Raw genomic sequence first — 22932 nt, 5'->3', positions numbered from 1 at the left:
CTTAGGGGAAATGGAGATTGTGCCAGACGATGGGGCAAACACGCTGTTTGAAGGCTGGAATGTGGTAAAATAAAGAGTATCTGGAGCAAATGAAGAGTATCTGGAGCAAATAAAGAGTATCCAGAGCTTAGCACACCAGGGCACCCCGGAGCATCCAGGAGTGGTGGCTTTGGGTCCCATCGCTCCAGCTCCTCAGACTCTTCCTTAGGAGATCACTAAACCCTCTCACCTGATACATTTTAGGGTGCAACGACATCCCTCGTCTAAAGAAAAGCATGAAAATGGCAGTTTTGTCCTGGTTCCCCCTGTTTTGGTGGAAGATGCTCTGGTGTCACGGCGCTATTGCCAGAACCTGGATCTGCTCCGTCTGCTCGATCCATTGATGTTTTGATAGCAATTAATATTGCCGTTAAACATTCCCAGTCCCCCAACGTGTCCCTGTGGGAAGAAATAGTAATAAAGACACTGCAGGAGGCAAAAATACGTCCTGGAGGTGAGGGGTAAAAAGTAGAAGGGTAAAAAGCACGGGACACAATTGTGCCCCATGTGCGTTGGTGCCTCCTGTTTGAACACAAAGAAATGGCAAATGTGGGCGATATCCCTTGGGTAAATCTCACGTGTGCACACGCTGGGATCTTCAGCCCCAAAATGGGCTTTATTCAACCCATCCCCAGCGCAATGCCCAGAGATGGGCTTGGGGAGGGTGCAGCATCCGCATCCTTTCCGCTCCTGCAAGCAAACGGACACGGGGAAGAAAGGAGACTTTATTTTGTTGCTTTTCCTCTTTATTCCTCCTGCGTCTGTCGCACAGGCTTTAAAACCCCCCGGCAGCCATTCCCAGCGGGGTTCGCTCTATCTTCTCAAGGCAAAGACGCTGGTTTAACTCTTCTCTCCCCCGAGCAAAACCGATGGCTTAAGCCGCTCGTAACAAGACACGAGCAGCGACGTTTGATGGGCTGACGCGGCATTGAAACGGAGCTCCCGAGACGCCTCCGACACGCTGAATCCTGCTCTACGAGGGGGAAAAAGCATCATTTTCTGTCGTAGGGTGTATTTGCTTGCAAGAAAGGGAAACTGCTGGTACAGGAGCTCTGATGCGGAGGGAAAATCAGGGCAGGGATGTCCTGCCCATAGGTGGGATGCACATCCCCATCCTCTTCTATTGATATAAACCCCGATGCCATAAATCGGGTGGTCGGTGCCTTTGCGATGCTGAGGTTGAGCAGCACTAATGGGACACGATTGAATGTGGCCGGCAATGAGGAAACGGGCTATTCGAGACATTAAAAAATAGGGCGATGCTGCAGGCGCTGGCTTTAATATTTCATCTAGCGCTGATAAATTATTGCTAACAAGTTGGAAGGCAGCAGGAGGATTAAACTTGAGCTAGTTCGCCGGTAAGTCGGTTCATTTATATTTTCTAATGGTATGCTTTAATACTTTGCTTATTAGCTTGGGTTAATGTGAAATTGCTTCAGAAGATAACCAGGGAAATGTGCTGTTAAAATTGACTCAGTGATATATGTTTAACTTCTATTCTGCTTGTCCCTCCTCTTTTTGGGGGGTCTTACTGAACCTATGGTTGCAGGATTTATTTAAGGCTGTTTTTAACCAGATTTGATTGAATTGCGAGGGGAATTAGGCAACTAGAGTCACTGTTTCGCATCCAATCTCAAAACATAAAGAGGATTGGATTGGTGAGTGATGGTTCCTTGGGCTGCAGGAAGGTGAATTATTACAGGGTTTGTTTAATTAATAGTGTGTTAATTATAATTAAGAAATGGAGAAGGCCACTCTGAAACTTTTCGCAGACTGGCTTTACTAAATTTACCATTCTGGTGTCTTTTATTGTATCACAGAACCACCAGGATTCGTCATTTTCAATGCACCTGATTTATTGCCCTAAGGGAGCCAAGTCAATCACTGCAGCGCCTTCCCCTCCACCCTGATTTAATTAATCACCCTCCTGCCAAGGTGTGTGATTCCTCCACTCATTTAACCTCTTTTCTTCATTTAATACAAAATATTTGAGCGATTTGACCCTTCAGAGGATCTGAGTGTCTATAAACCCCATGAATTTTACTCCTCTCTGCTGTCGGGTGTGATTTTCTTTGGAAAAAGCTTTGATGACACAAATCGTGTTCTCGGTTTTATAGGTTGTTATCGCTCTGTTTGAATTCACCCTCCATGGCTCAGGAGAGGGCGTAAATACCCCATTTGCCACATTATTCCTCATTTACAGTGGGGGTTTGGGATCGTGTGTCATTTCAAGGTGCGAATACTTTCAAGGAATATCTCAATAGGACGTTCCTAACGGGACATCAAAATGATGTGACCATATAACGCAGGCGGGGGGTCTTAAATGGTTGTGTATATATGTTGAAGCACCCCCGGGGCTGTCGGGAATTGGCATCTCCAGCCTGTCCATGGGCCACTTGAAAACTGAGGGTTATCCATCATTTCAGGGCAAATCGCGTCCAAATTCACCTGCACGCAGCCGCCTCCTCGCAGCCGGTTGCTAAGGCAACATTTTCCCCCCGCCGGGATCTTCTGTGCAGCGTTTTAGCTGCAGCTCCATCAGCAATAATGTTTTACAAGCCAGGCTTGAGCTGTGAAGAGCTCAGCTCTGCTTATCTGGGACCTGTTGGAGCAGGTCCAGAGGAGGCCATGAAGATGATTCAAGAGGCGAGACAGCTCTGCTATATGGACAGTTGGGTTTAATCAGCTTGAGAAGGTTCTGGGGAGACCTCAGAGCAGCCTCTGGTATCTAAAGGGACCTACAAGGAAGCTGGAGAGGGTCTTGGGACAAGTGCTTGTTGTGATGGGACAAGGGGTGATGGGTTTAAACTGAAAGAGGGGAGACTGAGGAGGGATCTAAGGAAGGAATTCCTCACCATGAGGGTGGTGGGACACCGGCACAGGCTGCCCAGAGGAGCTGTGGATGCCTCATCCCTGGAGTGCCCAAGGGCAGGTTGGACGGGGCTTGGAGCAACCTGGTCTAGTAGAAAGTGTCCTTACCCATGGGCCTAGATGAGCTTTGGAGGTCCCTTCCAACCCAAACCATTCCATGACACATCCAGGCTGATGCAATAGCTTTTGCGCGTGCCAGGCTGAGAGGCAAGCAAGGGTTAACTTGGGAGCTCACCTAAACCAGTGGTACCCAGCTTAACGGTGCAGCTTCTTGCAGTTGTCGAGGCTGTTTTATAATCTCCCTGCGCTACCTCATGTGCTTCCCCCGAGGAACCGCCTGAGGAAATAGGTGTAATTAATAGAATCGATATTTCTTCATGGAAAGGGCATTGAACAGGGTGCCCAGGGCGTCACCATCCCTGGAGGGGTTGGAAATAGACAGAGATGAGGTTCTCAGGACATGGGGCAGTGCCGGGGGTGGGGGAACGCTTGGACTCCATGATCTTGAGGGTCTTTTTCACCCAAAATGATTCTGTGATTCTATCTTCACATGCAGTTTTCCCCCCAGCCTTTGCCGACATTTCTTCAGATATATTTTGGATCAAGTAACTATGTTATAGGCAATGCTTGTTGCGGTGAAAATGGACTGTTGCTGCTAGGGAATTCCAATGATATCTGAAATAAACACCGATTTATTGTGAAAGAGTGGACTGATTGTTGAGAAGCGGTCCTGCAATGGGGTTCCCTGGTGAGCGGCCGTGCCGTAGCCACTGACATCTGGCATTTGCCCTCGAGTCGTGTAGAATGATCGTAACACTTCATCTGATAGGCATTAGGGATGTATTTTTGATAAGTGGGTATTTTCTCTGCTCTGAGCACATTGTCGCCAGCCCTGCCGTTGCTGCTTTGCTTTGAGGATGCTCAGTCTTTGAGATGCCCAGAACTCCTCTGCAAGGCTTTGCTGCATCTTTGATGGGTTTAAAATGGGTAGAACACCCTGGAAATAGCCAATAATTGTACTGAAAGTGCCAAGTGTAGCTTACGGGGTTCTACTGCTACAATACCTGAACCGTGTATCTGGGTTTTCAGGGAGCAGCAGGTCGCAAGGAAAGCGCCGGTAAAGCAGAGGCGGCATGAAACCAGTTCTGTTTCATTAAATCCCATCTCATCACATGTGCAAAATGTAATAATAAGCCAGACAGCCCCTCGGAGGCTGCAGACGATGCTGTCGGCTCAGCGCCGCAACAAGCGCCTTCACCTCCGGCCTCTGGAAGCAGACGGCTGGTGATGGGGGTAGGTGGTGGAACTGGAAAACTTGCTTTGAAACAGGCACTTTTCCTCTAGACAAGGCGATTATGTACGTTCCCTCTTACACAGCCTGTAATTGAGTTAGCTTTCATATTCTTTTTGACACAAATGGTAATCCCTGGTTGCACCCCTGGCCTGTTCTCTGCGCTGTAGCGTTGCACAACGTAGCTACAAGAACTTGGTGCCATTGGAGATTAATCTCTTAACTTAGTGTGTGCCCTAAAACGTGTAAAAGATAAAAACTCCTGCTTATCCAAGAAGGTTTTGAGATTAACCATGTATTTGTGTATGATTATAATGTGTAGGTTATTACTTAGACTGCTCTGTGGGTTAGAAGCTCAAGGTGCATCCTGGCATCCCACAGTGCAAAACTATTCTCTCTCCAGGAGTTATCTGCTATTTTAACATTAGAATTGAACCATTCTATGATTCAAAGTATTTTTTACATCTAGGGAATCGGAATTTTTCCTCCTTTAAGACATTTACTGCAACGATGACATCCAGCAGCAAGGTGGTTTTGCACAACAGCGTGAGCAACGTGAGTCATTCTTGAGAATAATGTGGCATTTTTCAGCAACCTGGGGGTGCTGGGGACAGCAGGGTGACCATGAGCCAGCACTGGGCCCTTGTGGCCAGGAAGCCAATGGTACCTGGGGTGGGTTAGAAGGGGGTGGTCAGTAGGTCCGAGAGGTTCTCCTGCCCCTCTGCTCTGCCCTGGGGAGACCACACCTGGAATCTTGTGTCCAGTTGTGGCCCCTCAGTTCCAGCAGGACAGGGAACTGCTGGAGAGAGTCCAGAGCAGCCACCAAGATGCTGGAGGGAGTGGAGCATCTCCCGTGTGAGGAAAGGCTGAGGGAGCTGGGGCTCTGGAGCTGGACAAGAGGACACTGAGGAGTGACTCATTCCTGGGGATCAATATGGAAAGGGGGAGTGTCAGGAGGATGGAGCCAGGCTCTTCTCGGTGACAACCAATGGGGCAATGGGTGCAAACTGGAACACAATAGGTTCCGCTTAAATTTGAGAAGAAACTTGTTCCTGGTGAGGGTGGCAGAGCCTGGCCCAGGCTGCCCAGGGGGTTGTGGAGTCTCCTTCTGTGCAGACATTCCAACCCGCCTGGACACCTTCCTGTGTAACCTCATCTGGGTGTTCCTGCTCCATGGGGGGATTGCACTGCATGAGCTTGCCAGGGCCCTTCAACCCCTGACATTCTGGGATTCTGTGATTCTGGGACAGTGACCGTGGTGGTACCCACGGGACGATGCCAGCGGTGACACGGCCATGGTCCCCAGCCCCAAACCCACCTCATTCCAGCCCATTTTGATCACAGCGATGTTTTCTAACCACCCCTGCAGCGAGTTTACCTCTTCCGAGCTGCCAGGAGCGATAGATGCGGGATGGTTAATCCCCACGGGAAAGTGCCTCTTGATGAGCCTGACTAAGGCACTTAATTACCTGCGGGGGACTTGCAACGTGGCCCAATCATCATGTTTTCCCTGAAGCTTGTGCCTGGAGAGCTCAACGCTGCTTTTTGCCACGGTTTTATTGCGGTATGTCGGGTTTATTGCTGCTCTGCCCCACGGGGCTGCCACAATCCAGTCGCTTCGTCCGTCATGTGTGAATAATTTTGACACTAGGATTATTATTGCGGAGATTCTGGATTAATAGCTTATCAGGGCAAACGGGACAGAGCGGGCTTCCTGTTTTGCAGCGCGATATCAGACCTGGCTCTGCCATCACTCACGTGCCGCTGAACAGAAATATCCTAATTACAGGGGAAGGCTAATGAGTTGGGGACAGGATTACACCAAAAATGAATTGAAATCCCCTCTTTCATACCCCCACACTGCGGCAGGTGCTGGTTTGCGGTTCCTAATGATGTGTCCTGCCACTCGCACGGTCTCAGCGGGACGAAAGCATCTCTGATGAAGTAAATATCCTCTCTAACAGGGTTTTAAACATCTTCACAGCGCGTCCTGGAGTTATTCGGGGATGTTATTGCTGGGAATAGGATGGTAGGAATAGGCATTGAATGTTCATTCTGAGGTTTGCAGGCACACAGCATCCTCCACCAGTGAAGACCAGTGGGGAAGGAGGACAAACTGGGCTCCTCAAACATCGCTCACCCCGTCCCAAAGGGACATGTCCCCGTTCAGCGGGGACACTCCGCACCTCAGCTTCACTTTTTGGTGTGAAATGGGCAGGAAAAGAGGTGGTTTTGAAGCTGAGATCCTCTGTCCAGCGTGGTCTGCGACTCGTTCGATCGCTCACTCATTGAGCGAAATGGGGTTTGTTCTGTGGGCTGCCAAGCACAAATTCTGCTCTGGATACTCAATATCTAATCATTTAGTCCGGATTGCACAGTAGAGCTTCTGTTCCTCAAAATTCATTGGCTTTAGGTCAGTTATATGAAGTCCAGTACTTTAAATTACCCAAAAGTGATTAATTTCAAGTGGCAACTGCTCACAATTCACTCCAAATCCACAAGTAGTTTATTGAGTGCTTGAGCTTCACATTTCTTCTCCATGAACATTTATGTGGTTCCCTAATGATTGCAAACATTGAAACAAAGCTTAAAAAATTCATTGAAATCTTACTTAAAATTAATATTAAAGATTATTTTCTTGTTCATAGTCATCTCAAGACATTTTTATTTTAAGAAAAGCTCTCTGCATAATTCTTGTAAGGTTTAACGCTAAGAATTAGATCTGCAAAGCAGAAGGGAAACAGAAAGGAACTTTTACTGGTAAAACTTGGGGTGTGAAGGCATCAGAGCCAAGAAGAACATTGTGTATCTCTAGTTCTTGCAGAAGGGGGTTCAAGACGCGCCGAGCGAGACTTTCACCGCTCCTTGAGATTATCAAACCCTGACAGGTTGTTTCCATGGAAAATACAAGATATTCGCCTTTTCCTCGCGTGCTGTTGGTGCTCCAGGTGCCAGCAGCAAAAACATCGATAGCCGAGCCCTGCAAACAGAAAACAAAAAGAGCAAGACAGCGAAATGGGAAATAACTAATGAAAGGCTTGGATTAAAAATAGGCTTGGTCTAAAATACTTTAAAACCGGTTTCAACTGACAATTGCGGAGTATTTCAAGGTTTCTATTCCCCAGTTGCTACCCAAGCGGAGAACTCAAGAATATAAGAGGCCAAGGAGCCTATTAAGAAGGGATTCCTAAACAACTGGATGGATACAATGGGCGGTATTAACGCAGGCACCGCACAAGTAAAAGAAGGTGCACTTGTTAGTTAAGCACAGTCCTAATCAGTTGTGTCCTTAAAATCAGTATCAGCTCCAATGTGGACTATCTGCTTCCTGGTTTGAGTTATTTAAGCACAAAACCTCCCAAGGAAAAGAACCTTTGCGCTGTTCCGTCGCCTTTCCCTTCTACCTCTTTTGACCGAGGCTTTTTCTGAACAACCATTTGGTTGGTTGTCCGCTCTGCCTTTCATTTATTTCAATATAAAACATCTATACGTGGCACTAAAATGCCGAATATTTTTAATGACGCCACGCTCGACACGTGCTCGTTCCCATGTATTCCCATGGCCCCTCGTGCTCCAGATGTGGTGCAGCTGTGGTTTAGACCCCCGCGGGTTTGGCATGTGGTCACCTCTCCTGAGCTACATGGGTGGGTTTGGTGGTGGCGACAGTTGGCTCGTATGGATTGTATAGGACGCAGTGGCACAGCCCGTAAAGCACCTTCCTTTCCCGTGCTGCTAATTAACGTTAATCAATGGAAAACCCTGTGGTTATGGCAGTATGTAGCTAACGCTGCGTGAAGCCGGGTGGTTTCCTTCAGCCTGTTTTTTGGCGATTATCACATAATTCCACCTAATTTTGAAGCAAATTCGCAGCTGTTATCACCGTGATCCCACATAATTTCAAAGCAAATTCACTAGCTCTGTGAAAACAAAGCCAAAAGACGCAGTTTGTGATGTTTTCCTGTTGGGTTTTGTTCTGGGTTTGTCACGTTTCTGCAGATAACACGAAAATGTCCGGGGGAAACGTGGCGAAAAGGAACACGCAGAGAAACACTGTGATAAGCTGCTCTAAACCAGCTCAAATGAAGTTAAGATAACGAGACAGGCCTGCTCAAATCAGAGCGTGTTTTCCTATCGCAACAGCCCCAGGTACTGAAAATATCCATTATTACATTTCCAACTGGCCAACAATTACTAATTGCTGCTTTGGTAGCAAGTGAGAGTCACGAGAGACCGAGTCAAAACCCAGGAGCCCATGAAATTTGAGTTTGATTGTACAGCTTTCTTCATCATCATAAATAAATGCAGGTGCGCACAGTTATTTAGGTGCTGATACTTGGTATTCGCAACACCAAAGTGAGCCTGGTTTGTTCCTGAATGCGTGGGCACACCGAATATTTAAAGTGCTGTAACACAGGGAATTGGGGAAAATGGGGTTTGAGGTTAAATAGTAGATCTGATTTAAAAAAGTGATGCAATTTGCAATTGCAGATTGAGTTTTTGACTAGGCAGGAATGACCATGCTGGCCTTGACCATGTTGTTTATTTCACGAAAATAAGGTTTTCTGCATCTCAATACAATCTGGGGCGACATTCTAGATGTAAAATGTATTTTAATCCAAGAACTTAGTGGCAGCAAATAACTAAATAATTAGGGCTTCTCTTTTCAGCACCATTTTCAGCCAAAGAGGATATTGGTTTCTGACCAAGCTCGTCCATTCCTCTTCTTCTTAATGATTTAGCCCTGGGCTAAGTGCAGAAAATATGAGCAAATCCTGCTGAATGATGATTGTTTAGGAACCACAGAATGGATTAAATGCCCTATTGGCGTAAATCAATGGGGTTTTGTTGAGCTCAGCCGAGTTACATTGACAAGCACCATGAGGTGAGTGCAGACTTAGACTAGACTAGACCAGACTAGACTATTCCAGTTAGGAGGGGCCTAAGATGATCACCTAGTCCACCTAGTGCCTTACCTAATCAACCTACTGGCCTTATGTAATTAAGTGTTCACTCCAGATTCTCCTTGGCCACATATCTACTTTTTATGTTCTAATCTAAATAAGCCTTTTGCAAGCTGTTGCTTATGAGTTTAGTCTTTTTTTGCATAGATGGCCAAGAAACATGCTTAATATTATTGCAAACATAGAAAGTTTCTCGGTGAATAATTCAGGGACTATTTTGATCAAGGATGAGGAGAGAAAGAATATGAAGTATTCCCAGTCCTAACAGAGCCACGCTGGGCTAGTTAGGCCAGACTAAAAGATGTTTGTAGCAGGCTGAATAGACATTAATTCAGCTTGCAGTAGCAAGATGGAAAATGATGCTTTACACAAAGCCACAAGAACTGGTTTCAAACAGCTTCCTTAAGGCATCCGCCGCCTTTGCTAAACAGGGGGAGAATGAGTTTTATTTTCCAAGTCGAACAGGCCTTAGAGAGAAATAATTTGGATAAGAAATGACTTTCTGGGATAATTAAAGGCAAAGGAGGTGAGAGAGTGAAGCTGTGCCAGGCCGGGCAGCTGGGATCAGCTCCAGCTGTGGGCACAGGTGAGATCATGTATTTACTTTCCTAATGCAAACACGCTCGTCACAGGGAACTGAAACACCACATCCTGCTGCTACTCCCAAAGCAGATCCAGCCCTGTTTGGGTTTTTGTCAGGAAATACCACGTTATTAATATTGCATGATTTGCTGTAATAACTCTGTGAAGCGCTTGTTTAGGCGCTGCTGCTTCACACGAAATTGCGCTGTCTGGGAAGAACAGGATCCACACACATTTCCCGTTCTTGTGAGTTTTAATTGTTGGAGGGATAAGCAGGAAAACGAGGTTACTGAATAAGCTGCACGCCTTTAATTCAAGAGATCCAAAGGAAACACGACGACGACGGTGTTGTTTAACATTTAGCAGCCTAGATGAGATAAAGAGAAGAATTATGGAGAAGCTGCAAGGGCTTTAGAGAAACGCTGCTGTGTGAAACCGTCCGTCGGAGCAACACATTTGCAGCTCTATCAAAAAGAGCTGGCAGGCAGCGGAGTTACTAATTGCCTGTGTGGTCCAACTGAATCACTGCGGATCGGCGGCCAATTTGTCGGATGCCGCGTGGGTGTGAAGTTCTGAGCCGTGAGGCTTTGGGGAAGTGTTGGCCAACAGTTTGATCTCCTCCGTCTACCAGCACCGGGCATTTCCCAGCGGAGAAAGGGGAAAACCATTAGAACAGGCCAGTGAGGGGCTGGGAGTGCTGGAAAGTGGGGCTGGGTGCACGATCTGCAGCTGCATCGTCCTCCTTCAATCACCAACAGCTGGTTACCCACAGCTGTCCCCAATTTGCAGGTGTCTCTGGACACATAGAAATCAGACTAGGAAAAACTAATGGCGTGTTCTACTAGGGTATGAAGCTCAGTTTCCCATTCTTTGTTCCTCACCCGATGATGTTCTGTCTATCGATCTACTTTATCAGTGAGACACTTCAACATTCCCCGTCATGTCTCACCAACGACCTCACACACATCAAAATTTCAAAGAGGAATTATAAGTTATAATGTCACAATACATTCTGCTGCAACTATGACGAGTCCAATGATTCGACTGAAAACACTACAGCTCGCTCTCAACACGTGGCTCTGCTGCCCAAGCTCTTTGCAACGGGCAAAACTTGCCAAAATAAGCACACGGGGTGACACCGGCCCTTATTTTCTGTGCTGTCCTCACTCAGCTCTCTCCCTCTCCTGCCTATTGCACTCTCATTTTTAAAGCAGATATTTTAGGACCTAACGATGTGCCAGTTATCAGCAGCTTAGTGAAATACTTTTGTTCTCCATGTGGATAGCAATGCGCAGTACTAGAGAGAGAACGTGTCTCTCCCAGCCGTGTGTGGCTTCCCAAGTCAAGGTTGTAGCAGAAATGGTTGTCACCGTGCTGTTGGAGTTCATTGAGGGTTATAGCTGCTCTTTGCTCTGGACCAGGGCTGCTCCCCTGGTAAAACCCCAGTGTGCATCAAAGCCACGGCAGGGCACAAGTTGGGACTCGCAGGCTCCTGCTCCTCCTTCTCCTTCCAGGAAGGCAGAGCCGGGCCCTGCGCCAAGGCTGGGTCTGGCTCCATGGCTGGGAAAGGGGGTCTACACTGAGACCACCGTGTCCAGCTGTGGCCCCTCAGTTCCAGCAGGACAGGGAACTGCTGGAGAGAGTCCAGCGCAGCCACCAAGATGCTGAAGGGAGTGGAGCATCTCCCGTGTGAGGAAAGGCTGAGGGAGCTGGGGCTCTGGAGCTGGACAAGAGGACACTGAGGGGGGACTCATTCATGGGGATCAAGATGGAAAGGGTGAGTGTCAGGAGGATGGAGCCAGCCTCTTCTCGGTGACAACCAATGGGGCAATGGGTGAAAACTGGAACACAAAAGGTTCAGCTTAAATATGAGAAGCAACTTTTTTGGGGTGAGGGTGGCAGAGCCTGGCCCAGGCTGCCCAGGGAGGTTGTGGAGTCTCCTCTGCAGACATTCCAACCCGCCTGGACATGTTCCTGTGTAACCTCATCTGGGTGTTCCTGCTCCATGGGGGGATTGCACTGGATGAGCTTGCCAGGTCCCTTCAATCCCTGACATTCTGGGATTGTGTGAGACCCCTCCTGGTCCCCGAGGGCTCACCCTGCCCCTCTCGCAGCTCACCGGCACCACCCCCGGGCTCGTCTCCCCCGCTCCCCGCTCGCACAGGCTTCACGCCTCCCAATCACCCATGTCGAGCAGCGCTTTCCCCACGGAGCGCCCGGCCCCTCCTCCCGGCCCGTCCCCGCCCCGCAGCCGCCAGCCTGGGCCCCGGGCCGAGCGCCCACATCCGTGAGCCCGGCCCGGCAGCGCCGCCTCCGCCTCAGCCCCGCGCCGGGCTCCCGCACAGGAGCTGCTCCGCGCCCGGCCCCGCACCGCCAGCAGCGGCCAGGACAGAGGCTCCCGAGAACAGGTCTGTGCTGCGGGGGAACCGGGGGCTTGGCGGCGGCTCCGCGGCGCGGCGAGCGGGGGGAAGGCGGCGGCCATGCGGCTCCGTGTGCGGAGGGAGGGGAAGATGGAGCCCGGCGGCGGGTTGGGATCGCCCGGGGAAGGTGAGCGCGGAGCCGGGCGGCTGGAGACCGCGGGGTGTCCCCCCGGCACGGGGCCGCTGTCGCGACAGTGTTCTCATGACATGTATCGCGAACCCGTGGAGCGTGTATTTCTGTCGTGCCCCGCGTTTCGAGCTGGCAGGTTAGTGACTGTAACCGAAGGGGAAGGGCGGCGTGAAGCTGCCGGTGAATGGTGCATGGAAACGGGTGGTGGATGCAAAGCGAGAAGGGAATTGGTAACCAGGCGCTTTTGGGCCGGAATGGCCAAATATAGGCGCTCCGAAAATAGTTCTTCCGCCACCAGACACGTTTTAGCGGCGCCGTGTCTGCCGTCGCTCCCTAATTGGGGTGGAGGGATGAGGTGGGAATATAAAATGAAGGCTATAAAAAGATCAGATGCATGCGCTTTTTCACGTAAAAATGAATTTAAAAAGAAACACCGTGAACTTCGTATTGTTACAGCAATGTATGGTTAATACTCTTCTATAGCTATTAGATGAGATTATTGCGGAGAGGCGCCTTTTACACATTTTGCAGGGATCACAGAGGCAGATTTGGTCATTAAGTTCAAAGCCAAGCACGACTGGTGCAGAGTTTAACTGAGCGGCTGTGGCAGGAGGAGAAAGGCAGGGACAGAGCAGCACACTCATAGTTTGCATCGTCTGAGCCCTATTATAAAAGTTCCTTTCAAGTAGCTCTGTGCTGTGAGCCGTAGGCATTAAATAAAAATGCCACAGGTAAAATGAATTGCATACTTGCAGGCAGGTGGGGAGAAAAAGGCCTGAGCCTTGGAGTCATGCTAATTCACAGCAGTGAGAGAGAGTGTGACTCCTCTTTCGCTGCTTTAATCAAGACTTTGACTCGAAGGAGAAACAGTTTTCCCATGCTGCAAAACTCTCCGCAACAAATCTGGCGGGTTTTGGCTGCGCGCGGAGTCCTCAAGATGGGCTGTCACGAGGAAATGCGCAGGAAGGCAGCGTTGGCAGCTTTGCTGGTAAAACATGGGAGTTTGGGCAGCTGCGGAGCAAAGCGCCGCTTGGTTTTGCCTTCAGAGCAACAGCAATAGGCGGCAGCCGGCTCGAACGTGCGAAACGGGGAGCAGCGTGCCCAGAAACCGCGCAGGCTGGCGGAGCACAGCCTGGTCAGTGCTCAGCTACGTGCTGGCGCTCTTTAAAGCTGCTATAATAGCATCCCCATAAATATACTGCTCGTGCGGCTTTCTTTGCGTCTGCTGAAAGGCACAATTCGCATTTGTGACAACTGGATTGTAGTTGATTTTTTTCCTGGGAGAAGCTTTCTCGCTGTTCATACATTGCAGCCTGGATTTTCCACGCTGGTTTTCCTGTTACTGTGTGGCAGGTATTTGCTCTCAGAACTTATATATTGCGTGGGTTCCCTAGGAAGCTTTGATTTTGCTCTTTCATTGAGAAACAAAGTAATCCCGAGTCATTCAGCGAAGTTTTGCGTTTGGTGTGTTGAAGCGGGACGTGGCGAAGCGGTTTTGGCAGCGGCACAACGCAGCAGGTTTGGGGTTGATTTGGGTGGCATCAGGACAAAGGACAATGGGTCCTTGTCCCCTGGTGAGCTTGGTGGCCTGGGTGGACGTGTTCGCGTCCGACAGCTGAGATGAAGCTGCAATGTTCTCTGTTCTGGTTCGTGCAGCGTTATGAACTGGCCAAGACAGCATGGAAATGGAGAGTTTCTGTGATCTAAGCCGCAGCAGGTTTATCAAGCAGTGAATCATTCTGCAACGCCTGGTAGAGAGTGGACCGTGTAATCTTGAGATTTCATATAGAGAAAGGAGTTTTATGTTTCCTGTAGAATCTGGAAGAACTGGCTGGTTCCCACAGGTGAGAGTGATAGAAGTCAGGGCTGATCTTGCTTGTGGTGCACGAGCAATACCCGGGGAGCTAAATGGGTGTGAGAAGAGAAAAATGACTCCTCTCTGTGCCTTTAAGGGGTTAAAACTCCTGGGATAACCAATTGGTGCTTCGGCAGTACAATGGACTTTAATTCCTAAAACCTTTCATGGAATAATCAGATTGCTCCAGCGCTCACATAAGATTGTCTGCCGTAGAAAGAAGAAATGATTTACTGCTTCAAAAGCGCTGATTTAAATGTCTAATAGCCATTAGCTTGTTAGAGCTATTGACTTTCTATCTCGAGGAACCTTCTTGACAATTCGCAGCCCTTAAAGAGCCACGATCAATGGGATTATTTGCCAAGCCAAACAGTTCTGCTCAGGGTTGTACATTTTTATTTAAACAGGGAGTGGAAATCTGCTTTATTGTATGGAGGGAGGTGTAGCTGCCATTGTGGCTAATGATTATTGTGACGATTGTTTAAAAGGACACCCAAAGTGTTAGAACTTGCCGAGCTTGTCCTAAGCAATATGGAACAATAGGCATTCCTTTGCAGATCCCTGACAGCAAGAGGGTTGCAAAGGGCTTTTTGATGAAGTGCAATCAAGTATATTGACCTGTGTGGTGTTCCATGGGAGCAGGTGTGAACTGAGTGTGCAAAGGCAGGGAAAAGCCTCCCTGTTTGTCCTGCAAGCCCCTGCACACGCCTGGGATACAGCACCCATAGGCAGCATAGAATGGAAATCCCATTCATATTCCAGCACATATAGGCAGCATAGAATGGAAATTCCGTTCATATTCCGGCACATATAGGCAGCATAGAATGGGAATTCCATAAGACAGGTTTGATTTGGGGATCAATCAGAGGGCTAATGGTGATCATAGTCAGCCCTGTCTTCTGAAAATACCATTGGAAGGAGCTTAGAAAGGATCCCAAGTATTAAAACAGAGCTTTATCAGCCAACCTTTGGCCTTAGTAACTAAAGCAGCGTGACTGGTGAGCAGAGCGATGCTGTTCTGTAGCATCAGGGGCCGAGCCCAGCTATCAGGACGGGGTTTGTGACCTGCGGAGCTGACTTTCCACCACCCACCCCTTTGCTCTTCACTGTGTTGCTTGCTGTTCATTGCACGTTTGAGCCACGTACGCGGGCACAAGGGTGGTGGTATAATAAACACGAGTAGCTGGCAAACATTTAGGTCTTTTAGACGTCATCATCCAGTTTGGAATCTTCATCGGCATAGCAGGCTTCCGAAATTTAACTAGAGATCTGGAGGAGAAACAGCGTAACAGCCCCGAGCTTGGTGGCAAAGGCTGGGCTTGGTCAAAGGAGTCCTGCAAGAGATTGATGATGAGCTTTGGATTCAAAAGGTGGATTTGATAAGGTCAGGGAGAGATGAAGTATGGCTAATGATACCATGCTTCTGCAGCTAAAAAGCCGCTCCAGCCCACTTCATGTCTTGCAGATAACTATATTAGCTCATAAATTTTCATCGAATTTATGGCAGGCAGACAGCTCAGTCTCGTAATGAAGGGGAGTTTTGGCTTGCCTTCAAAAGAGCAGGAGAGACCTGGAGGGTTGAATCCATGGGGAATCTGCACAGGGTGGGACGTGACCCTGACCTCGGGACGTGACCCTGACCTCGGGGCAGCCGTCCCCACAGCCCCTTTTGTCCCTTGAACCTGGGCTGCTTCCCTCGTACGACTTCGGGACTTCCTCAAAGGTAGTGATGTGATTTCTATGTATTTAATAAGATCTGTTGGTTTCGGTGAGCAGGTGAAACTTCCTCCTGCTGGCTTGAATACATTCCTTTAAATGTCATTGATTCCTGCGCTTGTTTTTCTTTTGGAAATGTGAATGAAAGGTTAGAATATTCACCGTCTGGGTTACGTTACAGTGGCAGGATTCTGCTTCCTTGTGCAAACTCCATTTGTGGCTTGTGTATTTTGTAAGCGGTGGTTATTTTCTGCTCAGCGACACAGTTGTATTTGTGCGGTCAATCAAGCGTGCGAGACTGGGTTGTGTGCTCAATACCGACCCGTTGTGGCACAGTCAGCCCACGACTAATTCCCGTAGTGACCAAGCAGGTTTTCGGGGTGGTGAAATAAAGGGAAATGTGTGCGATCGCTTGTGTTGTGACTCACCTTGTGCTGCGTGTTTGGCCCGGGGGGAAAAGGCACGGGGGAAGTGTGGTGATAACAGCTCCTGGTAACACTGGGCGCAGTCCTTGTCTTGGCCTTTTCTTCTTCTTTGCATTGCATGTATTTTTCATATTGATTCCTACTGAAAGCGGCTGAATTAGTCACAGTTCTCCCCTGCCCACGCGAAGGTAAATGTGTATTTGCGGTGTCATTGCATCGGCTGGAGTGGATTCAGTGCTCCTCTTTAAGTACAGCTCGGGGTGGCGGAGCTCGCTGGGTGACAGGAGAACCCCAGACAGTGTGGGGGTGTGATGGACATGCCAGTGTTTATCCTGAATAAACATGCGGCGATGCGAATGGGTTCTAGCTCAGGAAGCCTCTGGTGTTCTCCCATCTGTTTGGGAAGCGGTATTTGGAGCTTTGAGTGGGTTTTATTGCGAGCGGAGGCTTCTCATGAGTCGAAAGGGGGTTTGAAGTCCTGATGGCTCCTCTGCAGGGCATGCGGAGCAGTGGGGAGCGTGGTACCCAACGCACCTTCTTACCTATGGAGTTACGTTCAGGTGTGCTCAAGCAGTTGAAAGCTCAAAGTTCGTATATCTAAAGAACTTCTCAAATGCTGCGTGTTCCGTATGTATTTCTTTATTAAAAAGAGGATCCTGGTTTACTAAAGGAGAGTAGAGCGTGACTTGTTTGCCAAGAGTCTTTCCATAGCGAAGCCCCGAGTGTGTGCGAGGCAGCGGTGCCAGAAAACGTCCGGCTGCTCCCCGGGGATCCCGCTGCGAGGAAGACAATGAAAAGATACCATTGATTTCACACCAGCGTTTGGTACATCTCGTTGGCTCCTGGATGGAGATTGCGATGCGCGGCTGGTTTGGAGCAGAGAAGCCAGCTTAATTTCATCTCCAGGGAGCTGCTTGATTTGGGGTTTTTGAGGGGGAAAACTGTTTGGCTCATCGCGGGCCATTTAGTTGGCAGCTGCGAGGCTCTTTATGGCAGATGATTGCAGACAAATTATAGTGTGATGGTGGGATGGCTGGACGGAGTTTTATCCTCCATCCTGTCTCTTCCTTCTGCTCAGGAAGGACTTGTGATAGTGCCCTGTTGCATTTATTCTCTACCTGCTCTACTTTGCATGGCACGTGGTCCTCAATGTTCCCCCTGCTCGGGAAGAGGTGTCTAATGCGACTGTGTTAATGAGCGGGATGTTAATGATCTGGGCTTCTCTGTTGGATGCTCCATTGTCCAGAGAAGTTGGCCCACAGCAAGAGAGTAACAGGTTGGGGGTTTTGAGGGCACCAGGGAACTCAAGTTTAGTTCTTCACCCTATAGGTGGATTAATACCGGTCAGAATCTTGAGGATGGCAGACAAGGTTTTAAAAGACAGGATCTAGTCATCCCCGAGCTGGCCCTCAGGACACCACCGACATTTTTGTTACCGTTTCGCTATTTAAAAACAAAACCTGGGGTGAATAGTACGGGTGCTGATTTATTTTGCTGCAGAGGGGATGAATCTCTGGCTGACCAGCTGCTGGTACAATGTGTGCACTGGGAGTTTAGATCCTGCGTTTTGCTATTTCTATGAGATCTTTGTTGGTTGGCATTTAACTAGCAGTGTGGCAAGGGAAATAAAACCTAATCCTCTGGAACTGGCTTTTCTCTCATTGCACACCTGACTTTTCCTTGATGTTCCCTTTATGGAATTGAACCCCTCCCAGCAACTCTCAATCAAGGAGAAAATGCGTGAGCAAAGCAATTTAGATTTCAATGAATTAGCTTCCTCCCAGTTTTTACGGAAAATACTACAAACAGAAGAAGAAAAATGGGCTTAAAACTGTTCTCCGCGTCCTTTTCCTTGCGCTGGGTCTATGGGAGCATTGATTTTCCTGGCTGAGCATCTGAAGGTTCGGTTGGTTGATGTGAAGCCGTAGCTCTCTATCGAGAAAATACTCCCTGGAGTATCTGCTGGCAAGTGGCAGATTTGAAATCATCATTCACGCTGTACTTAGAGACCGATATTAGGGCTGGAACAGAATAATCACTCAAGATTAATCAATCTGTTTAGATGCGTAGTCTCTTGAAATAAAGGCTCTTTCAGAACCCCAGACCTCCTCCATTGAAGGTCCTTGCTTTGGTTCAGACGTGGTATGTGATCTTTGTACAGGAAAAGCAGCCGGTGCTGGGGTAAAATGTGGGTGTATGGGAGGAGGGTTTAATCCCAAATTAATCATTTGTATTACCAGCAATAGGCGGAGAATCACCTCCCAAGATACTTGTATTTTTCTGGTTGTTTGACTGTTGTTATTGCATCCATCAAAAATACTTTGATTGTGATGCTCTTCACGTTCCACTTGCTCAGTGTTGCCTTGCAGCAAGTTTGGGGTGTTCTGGAAGGGATTAAAGATGCTGAATTAATCTCTGTGAGGTTGTTGTGTTGGTGCTCTGGCCTTTCCCTGTCAGATCAGGGGCTTTTTTCTGCAGATATATTAAACCTTTATTATCAGAAGATGTATTTCTGAAGAGCTTGTCCCGCCTCTCTGGGTGGCTCAATATCCAAAGTATAAACCTCGCACAATGGGACTGCTCAATCCGCGGCTTTTTTACCCTGAAAGCTGTTGAAACGCGGGATAATCGGACTTGGTTTAGTTGAGTCGTTGAGTCACAGCGGGTCAGGACTCGCTAATTGAAACGCTCCCCAAGTTAGATTTGAATTCTGATGGAAATGAAGGGCTTGTGTGGCAACAAGCGGCGGGGTTGTGAATGGGATACGGCCCGGGGACCACGATAATTAGGCTCCGAATGGAGCGGATTTTGCTATACGCCGAGGATTAACAGGGAGAAAGGAGAAGGCTTAAATCATGTTGAGAAACAAGGGTGGAAACCGGGTGGTGGTTCATAGGATTCCAGGTTTCATACATGCAAACCAATACTTTGTGGATGTATTTCTTGCATGCGGCCCCTTTCCTTCCCCTCTGGAGCTTCATAACAAAGTCAATACAATCGCGAGACCTTGACGTTTAGGGTAATACAAAAGAATTAAGAACCTGCTTGATGAAAGGGTGTCAGGCTTGGAAGATGCTCTGCTCAAGCAGCTTATTTCAAGAAGCGATATATTTGATGTATTGAGTATTTTTCAAGACATCGAATATTTTTCAAGAAGCGCTTGGACGACACCTTCAAACCTATAGTGTGAACTTGGGGGTTGGATTGATCCTTGTGGGTCCCTTCCGACCAAGGACATTCTATGATTCTTTCAAGATAAGAATCCATAGCGGTGATAATTTAATGTGATGCTGGTTAGAACTTGAACCCTGCGAATGGCCCCTGTTGTGTCCGAGTTTTCTTTTGTACGCCTGTTTCTTCACTACCAATCTTCTTCAAGCTCATAATAAAGGACTTGGAGCAGAAGAATTTGACCCTGGGTTTCATACCTCCTTGTTTTCTCCTCTTTCCATAGGTTCCTCAAGATTAGCACTATGACTGATGGAGACTACGATTATCTGATCAAACTCCTGGCCCTCGGAGACTCTGGGGTCGGGAAAACAACGTTCCTGTACAGATACACCGATAACAAGTTTAATCCCAAATTCATCACGACGGTAGGGATAGACTTTCGGGAAAAACGAGTGGTGAGTTGTCTCGTGTCTCGTCTTTCTCTATTCGTTTGTGCTGCGAACGCATTTGATGTAATATTGCTTCTCTTCCTGCGGGTTTAGCCTGTGATAATGGGTTGTCTAGGCTAGTTTTTGGCTTAAGCAAGTCATAATTATGAGCGCTGGATTAAGGGGCCCAAGTATAGAATTTAAATAGAAAAAACAGACACTTAAGCAGCACAGAAGCTTCAGGTGTGTTTATTAAATAAATAGGCAAAGCACAAGGAGGTTCCACCAGCTCATCACCTGAGTTGAATAATTACTAATTACTGATTTTCCCCTCTTGACATTTTGGGGTAAGATAGTTTATAAGTGCAGGAGAAACTATATCTTACATGAACTTACCAGCCTTGAAATGACTTAAAGGTCTAATAAATTATCTTGTAAGAAAGAGATCCAAAAGGTTAAATATGTTGTTCTGGTACCTAAAAGTCACATTAAAAAATGACTCTGTGAGATACCTTGTTGATCACACATGTAATATTTAATTTGCACACCTGGTGCGGTTGATCCATTGATTTTCACAACAGCTGATTTGCACCCTGTTGCTGTTTAATAAGGAATTGAGCCCCAGCGAAAGGTGCTGTGATTCCTTTAAGCATCATGAATGTGCAGTTGGGGAGGAAGTCGTTAGTGCCCCACAGAAGTTAATGAAGAAAAAATAGCTTTTTATAATAGTAGTTAATCCACTCTACAGCCGTGACACAGAACACAGCGTGCTAGGCCAAGCTTTAAAGAATTAGGATCTAATTTAACATCCTAAACATCACCAAATTATCATCAAAGTGCAACTTTCCCACGTGTTTCATGTGGCTCCAGGGTTTTTAAACATCATTATGAGCAGCCTCTGAAGTGGTTTTAGAGGCCAGAGTTGCCTTTTACTGAAGGGCAGAACTTATAACTCATCGCTGGCGCAAAGTAGAAGGTTTTGGGGGTTTAGGTGTGATCTGTACCTCTCTCGGTAGGTGTACAACCGCCAGGGACCAAATGGATCTCCAGGAAAGGCCTTCAAGGTCCATCTCCAGCTCTGGGACACGGCCGGCCAGGAAAGGTAACCACCTTCAGCTCCGTGGAAAACACCCCCAAAGTCTTTTGCTTTTTGGGGTATTTTCAGGTGGAAAATCCAGTTTTTCTGATGCCGTGATCAGAGGAGCTCAGGAAACAAGACTGGAAGAACCGAGGGTGATGTGCTCCCCGCCTTGTGCCTGCACACGCGGGTTATTAGTTAATATTGGGTTTATAATACCTTCCTAAGCTCTGGAAGATACCACAGAACCTACCTAAGCACCTCGTGCTTGCAGTTCACATTTTTGGGTAAGGCAGGTTCTGATTAATTTGGATGAAGCCTTCAGTTTATTCCCCTTATTCCTCTACTTAGAAAGTGAGGGGCACCCTTTTTACCTTAAACCCTACAAGTCATGTACTCAGCTCAAGAAAGCACTTTTTTCTTTTAAATTTGCATGGTATTGTGGCATGAAATATCGATATACGTTTTTTCTTTCACCCAACCCTTCTCTGCTTTGCTGTTGATTCAATCAGGCAGAATTTGAACTAATAGATTAGTCACTGACCGCGCTTATATTCTCGTGTATAAACTTCCTCGGGTCGATTACTAACACACTGATTCATGAGCGCTGATGCATCAGAGCTAAAATTAAAGTCAATAATTAATGTTGGGTTTACTTCCGAGGGAACGTGCATCTGCTAAAACTTAGTTCAACAAAGCCTCGCTCTATATGATGTTAATAGAGCCGCGTTGTCTTTCCTCTCCCACCCTCAGATTCCGAAGCCTCACCACCGCGTTCTTCAGAGACGCCATGGGCTTTTTACTCATGTTCGATCTCACCAGCCAGCAGAGCTTCTTAAATGTCAGGAACTGGATGAGTAAGTCGAACTTTAGCACTTGACTTGTGTATTTTGAGCTGCCAGGCTCCATGTGTTTGTGAGCTGGAGAACGCTCAAAGAAGGGGTTGTGTCTAATGTGTCTAATTCGGGGTGAGGGCTTCATCAAATTGGATGATACGTGCTCTTATTTTGCACGATAGGCTGTGTTGGGCATATTCTTGATAATCCTAATAATCCCGATAATCTTGATAATTCGAGGGTTCGGTTTGAAAGCACCCAAGGAAATGTGTTTGGCGTGTGGTTAGTTGAGGATATTTCGAGGTGGGGAGCAAGAACTGATTGAATTAATTCATTTGGAATGATTTTGTCAGCAGTCTTGGTCTCCAAGGCGCTTCCAGTGTTCTCTTATCTCCTTTTTATCTTTGCTTCCAGGTCAGCTGCAAGCCAACGCATATTGTGAGAATCCAGATATCGTCTTAATTGGTAATAAAGCTGATTTATCAGACCAAAGGGAGGTAAACGAAAGGCAAGCAAAAGACCTGGCAGACAAATACGGGTGAGTAAATAATGACAGAAGGTAAATTGAGTCTAACTAAGTGTAGTTGGTGATACTTGAGCAAAACACTCATAAAGTCCAAGATTTGTAGGCATTGCGGTATCACAGCAATAGTGAAACCCAGCTTGTCACGCTTTCCCGTCAACCTGCTTGAGTAGGAAACAGGTAGAACAAAACACCCTGTTCTAGTAGTTTGGCCCAAATCCATGGGAAATAAGGCTGAAATAAAACATTCTTGTTAGAAAACTCCATTTTTGGCTTGTCCTGAGAGTTCAGGACAAAATACCAAAGGCAGCTGCACACTCAGTGCCATGAACTAAACAACTAACAGTATTTATAACTTGATTTCTAGTTAGTTTGGAATCATAGCCACCTGTGGATTTTGGTCAAGTTCTAAGCAGCACTGAGTTTATTTGGTTTTCCCTGCAGATAATAAAGCTGTTAATGGCCTTTTTCTTATTCTTGTGAGCCTTCTGTATTTATTTCCATTAATAACCACAAAAAATGGCTGCGTAATATAGTCAGTAAATAATTCCTTGGGCAAAAAGAGGGTGTATTTTTGTCCTTAGTTGCCCTTATTGGACAGCGAGG

General features: G+C 47.4%; 1 protein-coding gene across 6 annotated transcripts in view; it reads left to right on the top strand.

Moving 5' to 3' along the window:
* Positions 1 to 1193: 1193 nt before the first annotated feature.
* The window catches only part of LOC102095757 (ras-related protein Rab-27B), a 26558-nt gene continuing 4819 nt past the window's right edge, over positions 1194 to 22932 (top strand). The window contains exons 1-5 of one of the 6 annotated variants that reach the window (XM_005502974.3): positions 1194 to 1397; positions 19745 to 19916; positions 20906 to 20991; positions 21721 to 21824; positions 22218 to 22341. In XM_005502974.3, coding sequence (XP_005503031.1) covers positions 19764 to 19916; positions 20906 to 20991; positions 21721 to 21824; positions 22218 to 22341 — 467 coding nt within the window. In that variant the 5' untranslated portion in view covers positions 1194 to 1397; positions 19745 to 19763. The other 5 variants (XM_065044592.1, XM_065044594.1, XM_065044595.1 and 2 more) reach the window with 5 other exon arrangements.

This window comes from Columba livia, chromosome W (assembly GCF_036013475.1).
Source record: "Columba livia isolate bColLiv1 breed racing homer chromosome W, bColLiv1.pat.W.v2, whole genome shotgun sequence".
Lineage (NCBI taxonomy): Eukaryota > Metazoa > Chordata > Aves > Columbiformes > Columbidae > Columba > Columba livia.
Note: the sequence above shows the minus strand (reverse complement) of the source record. Positions and strands in the feature narration are given on the sequence as shown.